The 8,399-nt window shown below is 35.8% G+C and overlaps 1 protein-coding gene and 1 non-coding gene across 3 annotated transcripts; one reads left to right on the top strand and one right to left on the bottom strand.

Annotated features, from left to right (window-relative positions):
• Positions 1-826: 826 nt before the first annotated feature.
• LOC145599988 (small nucleolar RNA U3) lies at positions 827-1,041 on the bottom strand. Its single transcript, XR_014104227.1, has one exon. It is a non-coding gene; the product is annotated as a small nucleolar RNA U3 (small nucleolar RNA).
• Positions 1,042-2,249: 1,208 nt separating this feature from the next.
• On the top strand, positions 2,250-7,470 carry LOC145598289 (uncharacterized). Of its 2 annotated transcripts, none has more exons than XM_081654623.1 (5): positions 2,250-2,534; positions 3,931-3,994; positions 5,194-5,604; positions 6,267-6,610; positions 6,882-7,470. In XM_081654623.1, exons 1-5 carry the CDS (start codon positions 2,454-2,456, stop codon positions 7,095-7,097), a joined length of 1,116 nt encoding a protein of 371 aa, XP_081510749.1. In that variant the 5' UTR covers positions 2,250-2,453; the 3' UTR covers positions 7,098-7,470. The 2 variants fall into 2 exon arrangements, with proteins under 2 accessions (XP_081510749.1, XP_081510748.1); XM_081654622.1 differs by having other exon boundaries at positions 5,191-5,604.
• The last annotated feature ends 929 nt before the right edge of the window (positions 7,471-8,399 follow it).

The following is an 8,399-nucleotide window of genomic DNA, read 5'->3' as shown; positions in this document are numbered from 1 at the left end:
TAATTCAAAACAAGCATGACATAAAACTTCATTTAACAGCAAGTTCATCACTTAGATTTGATAAAATGTGTATACTTCATCTCCTTGAACTCTTTCAAAGACGCGTACATGTAGCTGGAATTCAAAATATTCTGATGGCATTATTCATCACTCAATTTGATCTTACAGCAAGAGTAGATAGATGCAATCATTGCTTCTCCTTCTTATCCACACTCACTTCTTCCAAAGGTGGCAAAGTCTACACACAAAGAAAATCTTCGATTATACAACTCATTTAACATGAATAAAAAGATTTACGCTACAATGTCAATGCATTCCAGTAAGCTTAACATGGACAAGCAATTGATCATCGAGCAAGGGAGACAATGAATTCGATAAATTAACTCGATTTGAAACGATGAAGTGCATTAGCTTTCAGGCAGTTTGATAAATAAATACATTGAGTGATACAACAAGACTTGGGCAGCACAACATAAGCACAAAAAAAAACTTACTCAGTGGAGCATTTTATCAAACATATGGTGTGCAAGCTCTAAAAATCAAAAACAAAAACAAAACAACATACAAGGTCAGGTTTGTAGATGTTGTGAACAATGGAAGCGCCACCGAGGAGAGACAAAACAACCACCACACACGACTTCGCCAACGACGGTGTTCCGGTCGGAACCTTCTTTCCTCCCAATTTCCCCTGCATTTTTCTCTCTCAAAATCTCCAAAAAAAAAAATAGTATAATTAGATGAAATTGTTTGTAGTTGAATGTTGCAATAATTAAACCAACAATTTAGGCATATTTATTTTATGTGAATGAAATTTAAAAAAGATTTGAGTCTGTCAGACAACCGTGCGACCATCCCCGGCTCTCGAAGGAGCTGAGGAACGATCCTCTACAGCACCGGCGATCCGAAGATCAACGGTGGCCGTTAATCACGCTCTGATCGCACGGTCATAATTCATCCACCAGACTTGGTTTTCTGTCTCCTTAGAACTCAAGGATACAGAGGTACGATCCTATAGAACAGATCCTGTTCAAGTAAGGTCGTGCTCTAATTACTGTTCTCCTGAGTTTATAAAAATGTTATTTGTCTTGTGTTTTGCCGATGTGGGACTATTTTTTGTTTACATGGAAAATTTTATCAACCACACGAGTACACGACCACAAGTGTTATATCAATGAAGAGTCTAGCAGCAATGCTTAGCAATTGGAATTAAATATGACTTATGATAACATAAAACATGTGGTGTACTTAATTACTTATATTGTATATCAACTCTTCTCAAATATTGATACATTTAGCACACGTTAAACTTATGCTATGTATGAATAATATGATCATTTGACATGAGCAAACCATTCTAAGCCGTAGTGATTAGTCATATGCATTCCAAAACTCATAGTAGTCCAAAGTTATTTGGTATTATTGTTAGAATGGATTTTATACTTCATTAATAGAATTGATTGTAAATCTTAGGGGGAGAGGTGGGTATGGGATTCCATAAATATGGGAGAGTGCACAATTATAATCCCTTGGACATGAGATTCCATTACTAAAAAAACTCAACTAAACAAAAAACTAGATGGAATGGATTCTAACTCCATTCCAACCCATTCCAAATGATTTAACCAAACGACCCATTAGATAACTTATGTTGCTAAATCTTTTACAAATAATAGTTGAGAACCAAGGCTATAATGAGAACTAGAAACTAAACTATAACCTTAGATCATGTTAATCGGACGGTGCACATGCTTTTCGTGTCATTAATGACATTTTTGTAATATTTTAAATTTAAAAAGTAGTTTTCAATTTCATTTATCAAAAGTAAATGAAAAATTAGTAAAACTAAAGTAAATTACAAATATGCCATTAATGAGGGCGAGTGAAACGTGAGCCATTAGATGGAGTGCAATTAAAGGCTGAGATTGATTCCTATTTCTCATTTTTCACCTTGGTTCTCATCTGATCTCAAATTCCAGATGTTTAATTTTTAAGAGAATTAGAATTTTTCTTATCTTCCCTCCAACTCTCAAGTGTCTTATGTCTAATCGCGATCTAGTAAATGATTTATTAATGATCTAACCCAATAAAAGTACTGAGTACCTCGTACAAATTAGTCTAGATCTAGTAGACTCTGATTTACCGGGCGTATACCGATACCCTAAAAATACAAGGCCACTTGCCAAAGTTGCTATCTATAGTTAATACAGGTAGAAATTATCCCCAAAACAATTACTCCAGTATTGCAAACAAACAAGACAACCATTAGCCAAACAAAAATAAATTCCCTGTCGTTTGCTTCACCATATTCACAGAAACATTAGTGCATGTTTATCATCCCCAAAATTTCCCAGATTTTATTACAAAAATTTTATCAAATGCATGTTTCTTAGAATCTCTTCTTAAAGTCAAATGGGTGTATCGATTTCTCAACACCCATAACAACTAATGTGAGCATGGCAATGGAAGCTAGTGGCTCTCTTTCTTGCTTTGCCCCCTTTCTCTCTCCTCCTATTAAATGCAGACAGAGTTGCCTGGTGAATTTCTTACACTCAATTCCAATTATTAGCATCGTTTTTATCATTGATTGATTTGAATTTTAATGCATTTGTACGCTTTAATTTATTATTGGGTATCTATAATTGTTATAAGATTATTGTAAAATATTGATTTTGTTTCTGGGGTAGCTTAATTTGAGCTATAATTTGTTGGGTTGAAGTGGGTTTTGTGCGAATTTGTGATTTTTTAGCTGTTTATACTTTGTTGTCTTTCTTGTTGTATTTTAATCTGAGCAATGGGTTTTGATTGAAATTTATTTTTGTCTATGTCACAAATTTGAGTTACTGAAAAACTGACTTGTGAAATTGAGGATATTTGGATGGAAAGGCGTGAGCATGTTGTGGTGTAGGTTTTGTCCAAATTCACACTCTTGATAATGACATTTTGTACTCCCCTCATTACAGATTTAGTGGTCGCGTTGTTAGTTTAAATTTAAAAAATCAATGTTACTAAGTATTGGACAGAAGAATACGTTTGTCGTAGTATTTAGATCAGATGGATTATATGGGTGAACCATTGTAAGTTGAAGAGATATGGTTCTAGGTAGAAAACATACACTCTACATGCTAGGTATGAGACTATGAGTGTATGAAAATTCTTTTAGCTCCTCCAATTTTACAGGTAATTTTTCAAGATGATTACCTTGGGTTTGCTCGACTTAGTTACAGAATGAACATGAACAATATGTTGTAAATGCCAGATGTTTGTAATGTCATTTCTTCAGTTGTGTCTCTAACGGCATGAAGTATCTCTGCTTGTATTACCTTTTACTTAGGATTTTTGATCTGGGATCTTATTATTTGCTCCTTAAGCATTAGAAGCTTTTATAGTTTTATTACATTAGGCAGAATTTTGGGGTTTTAAAGGGAGTATATTAGAAGCTTATTCCTAGAAATTTCAAGATTCACACTGTTGTGGAGTAGAGCTGTCCCGTTGACATTGCTTCTTGTAGCTATTGAGTGCTATATATACCTGCAATTTAAATGATTTTGTGGCTCTAATTCCTGCTTTTTATGTTTTAACTTTAGGTTGGCTTGTCTTCTGTATATTTACCTCTTATCAATAATTTATGCACAAGAATTTGGTAGAAATATTAAATGGGTGAAACATCCCTATTTGGGATGATAATAATTGTGGGAAGAATATAATCAAATTAACTCTTTTTTACAATAGGAAAGATAATAAGGGATAGTTGTCAAGATTTTTGCACTGAAGTTGTGCAAAATACTTTGAAAATAACACTTTGAAAGGGACTGAGGGAGTATATGCCTTTGTCCCTATTTCATGAAGTGCTCATAGACATCTAATTGGAATTTTGAGATGCTAATTACAATATTGAAGTGTAAAAACAGTTTCATTTTCTTTGATGTTCAGATAAGCTTAAGGCAACGATCCTTTGTAACTAAGCAGAACAGGAAGCACTTAACAATTACAAAAGGTGGGTTTCAAACTTCTGTCAATTTGCCATGATTAACTTATGTTCTGTTGGTCCACGAGTTACGGGTATTGCAATTTTGACTTGTCAGTTATGATGACCTTTTCTTTTATCACGTACATATTATCTTTGCCAAGAGTTCTACAAAGAAACTTCATGCCACAGTTGGATCCTTCATTCCATACCACATTTCCACCTAATGCAAGGATTATGGCTTTGTGATTAGGCTCACTGGAAACTAGCTTTATTAGGACCCTATGTTGACCTAGAGTTTATGAAGGGAGATATGTATGTGTATGTAAACTGCTAAATTTCCACCACCTAAATGGTCTCCCGAGTTGTCATAGGGTCCATGCGAAACACCTCGACCTCTTTCATTTATGGGCTTGGAAAAGTCGAAAATTTTCCAAAATTGAAGGCTATAATCCACACTTTCGGACTTATTTCGGAAATTTTTTTAAAATTGAACTGAATGTGGGAGGTGTCCCCTGTGGTCATATAAGTTGGTTTGGAACCATATCAAGGCTACCAATAGGTCTATAAAGTCTCAAGAATGAGTTTGGTTCAATCTTGTAGTTATTTTGGAAATATGTTGCATTGGCAGTCTACAAGAGATGGTTCCAATCACCAACTTGGCATCCCGCGGTCCTATTAAGGTGTTGGGAGTTCTTCATTATGTTATCAATTTATACCCAAATTCATTATTTTCCATACAATTAGTTGTTGATGCATGCATGTAATACAAGGGTTGTATAAATTATGCTATACTATATTGGTGTTGTGTTTGTTACTCAACACCAATCAATGTTTTACAATTGTTCGTAATGGGCTCACAGGAAATATATGATAGCTTTAGGCCTGAGACTATTAATGATCTGTCAATCACTTAAGAATAGACCACATTCTTCAACCTCAGCCAACATAAAATGATCGTTCAATCTTAGGAGCATCCAAGTAGTTTTGAAAGACCCAAGCTTGCATATTAAACTTCTAAGTTCTAGCAGTGGCTTGTCAGCCTTGTCTTAAGTGAACCATGGTTTAGCGTTCTATCATCTGTTTTGTGCTCTAAATAAGACTTTTTATTTAATTGTTTGAAGGTGACCTTACTCGATCCAGTTTGATGGTAACATTAATGAGAAATTTTCTTTTGAGCATTACTCTAACTCTTTCCTATCATCTTTTCTTTCTGTTTTGTCTAGCAGCAAAGCCATGGACGTGCAGGTTTGGGATGCTTAAAACCACAGAGGAGCTTCAGAGGAGAAGTTGTTTTCCTGTTGTATCCGAAGATTTCTTTCCAGAAGAAGTGATCGAGTTGAGTGGTTCGGGGACAGAAGAGTTACCTTTAGACTTAGTTGGTAATGTGGATGACGAAGGCATCTCACCTACTGTTTCATATGAGCAATCTGAGGGAAGTGGCGGTAAACCTGGATTTGTCTCATTTTATAGTCTTCAGCGTGCGAAAGAGAATGTAGTTCCTTCACCAATTGTGAAGAAGAATCAGAACAGCCTTTTATGGTTCGCTGGCCCTGCTGTTCTTGTAGCCTCATTCATTCTTCCATCACTATATTTGCGCAGGATAATATCTTTAATCTTTGAAGATTCCCTCTTGACAGGTGAGATGCTGGTTTAAAATCTTCTTGTATTTAAGCCCAATTTTTTTAGATGAAGGTGACATCTGCTTTACATGTTTACTACTTGATGTCATGTGTATTACGGGAACAACCTTTAAATGGAAAATCTAATCATGTTACTTTAAAAAAGAGATACTAATTCTTAAGGTGACAGGGAGCAACAACAACTAATCTCTGCTAATATGTTGAGGTACAGCTTTTGAATAACCAGTGCATGTTAATTCTTAAGGTGACAGGGAGCAACAACTACTAATTCTTGTAGCTTTAATATTGTCAAATACCTGTATTAAGTGCTAATCATGATTTGTTGGGCGCTCATATGCTAAACCTTCCAAGTTATGATTCCGAATTACCTATAACTCTATAAGTCTTCACTAGCATTACTATGCACTGAGTTGATTCTGCATTTAACTCCAAAGTTTTTATTCACAAAATCTTGTATGACTAGTATATCACTATAACCGAGATTATTATGGAAGTTCGTGAGCAGCTCATTCTGTTACTTGCAATATTCACTTGTCATGAAACTATTCACTACACTTTATTAGTGCTCCGTCTAGATATTTTGTATTGCATACCAGCCAATATTTCTCTTTATGCTCATCTGGTACACTACTTAGGTTCTCCTCATCTCTTTCTTGCAGATTTCCTCATACTATTTTTCACAGAGGCTCTCTTCTATTGCGGGGTTGCAGCTTTTCTTCTTCTTATTCACTCCCTCTGGAGCCCTGGTAACAAAGTTCCTGCTACCAGCAGCTATGGAAAGTTAGCCTCCCAGATGGGACATCGAATTTCTTCAGTTGCTATTCTAATGCTTAGTCTTATTATTCCAATGGTGACTATGGGTTTTGTTTGGCCTTGGACGGGACCTGCAGCATCTGCTGCACTAGCTCCCTACTTGGTTGGTATTGTTGTACAGTTCGCATTTGAGCAGTATGCAAAATATACAAAATCACCTTCTTGGCCTGTCATTCCAGTTGTATTTCAGGTGAAGTACTCTATCGATTAATATAAACTAATATTCGTCCTTCAGTCCTCCCCCACCCTTTGTTTTTTAAATACTTTTTAGGAGACAAGTTTACCTTAGTTATGTATCTGTGAGTTTATTGGTATTATGGAGGAATTAATTGTAACAGATATAGGCTCATGTTTTATGCTAAGATAATTTACAACTGTATAAATTCTTGTAATTTCTTTTGTTCAACTTTTTCCCTTTGTTCTTTTGGGGGATTGACGATTAACGGAATGATATCTAACAGGTGTATAGATTGCATCAACTAAATCGAGCCGCACAACTGGTAACTGCTCTATCTTTCACAGTAAGAGGAGCTGAGATGACTGCACACAACTTGGCCATTAATAATTCCTTGGGCACTCTGTTGAGTGTCCTCCAAGTTCTTGGCCTCATCTGCATTTGGTCTCTCTCTAGCTTTCTTATGAGGTTTTTTCCATCTTCTTCCATTTCGGAGCAATGAGGTACCCCTGAAATAAAGATTTGCAATGCATGATTTGAGCTTACAGCCCTTCAGACAGTCATTAGCTTGAAATTGGCTAGATATCAATGGGGAGAAGCTGGTTCAAAAAATTTTAATTACAGCTTTATGCACAGATCATGTCTGAGATTTGAGCTTAGATAAATTACGTGAGATAGGAAGTAAAAGGCCAGGGTTTAGCATATTCATTACGACAGCTTTATACGCTGCTGTATTACTCTGTGGAACATGCCAAAATTAGAAAAAGAGGAAAATGAAAGGGTGAAAACATTGCTTGTATAATTACCTTGTTAGGTATAAATTACTGGGTTGTATATTCAACATTATGAAATATACATTCTTTATTCTTTACTAAGTTTCTGCAGGATCAAATTATGGATCTTACTGTTCATTTTTTCTCATGATGCTTCCTCAGCCTCTGATCCCCCATAAAAGCTTCATATTTACCGAACTGTGATTGTTTTTTATCACGCTTGCTGTGTATTTAATTTGTGTTCGGAACTCCTGATAGGCATTTGTAGATCTTTCTGAAGGCTCACTTGTACGTTGTACCTAAAATTTGCTTCTCTTTAGGGAGCACTATGATATGATGATAACATGTATTTCAAAGTTAGGCCTCATGAATAATGCAATTATATGGGCACTGGCATAATACTTATGATGATACAAAGGCATAATTGGCATTGGACCTTTTCTCCCACATTGTGTGTTTTAGCTTTGCTCCTTCCAGTATCATGATGATACATGTGAAATACTACTCCCATTTTACTTACAACTGTTATACTGTCAATTTTGTTCCCTTTGGAAATTACTGTCCTAATTATTTTTCAGTCCTCTGTGCTTAATTGTATAGATGCACAATTCCTCGAATAATTTGAGGGATGATTAACACAAAGAAACATGTTTTCTTTCACCGAATGCATTTCTTAAGCCTGTTAACCTAAAGTCCGAAAATCATGCTGAATATAGTTCAGACTTCAGAGAGTGCTGAAGCTTTTTATATACTATGAACCGGAATAGGAATACAGAAATGCGAAGTGTTAAGCCTGTTAATCAGTTCTTTCTGTGTTTGTTTTCCTTAGTTCTATTGAAAAACAACTACCCCCCCCCCCCCCCCTCTCGAGAAATCACTTTGCATCATTACTAATAAGCACAAACTGTCTGCTGGACAGGAAGGCGCGGATCGTGAAAGCCCTTCCTACAACTCGAAGTTCAAACATCACGAGACGATGAAAACTCGCGTCAAGAGTCACATTTTCACCCTCTTCTGATGTAGGATATAAA

This window comes from Chenopodium album, chromosome 20, assembly GCF_948465745.1.
Source record: "Chenopodium album chromosome 20, dcCheAlbu1.1, whole genome shotgun sequence".
Classification (NCBI taxonomy): Eukaryota; Viridiplantae; Streptophyta; class Magnoliopsida; order Caryophyllales; family Amaranthaceae; genus Chenopodium; species Chenopodium album.
The sequence above is the reverse complement of the archived record's forward strand: the minus strand, read 5'-3'. Positions and strand labels throughout refer to the sequence as shown.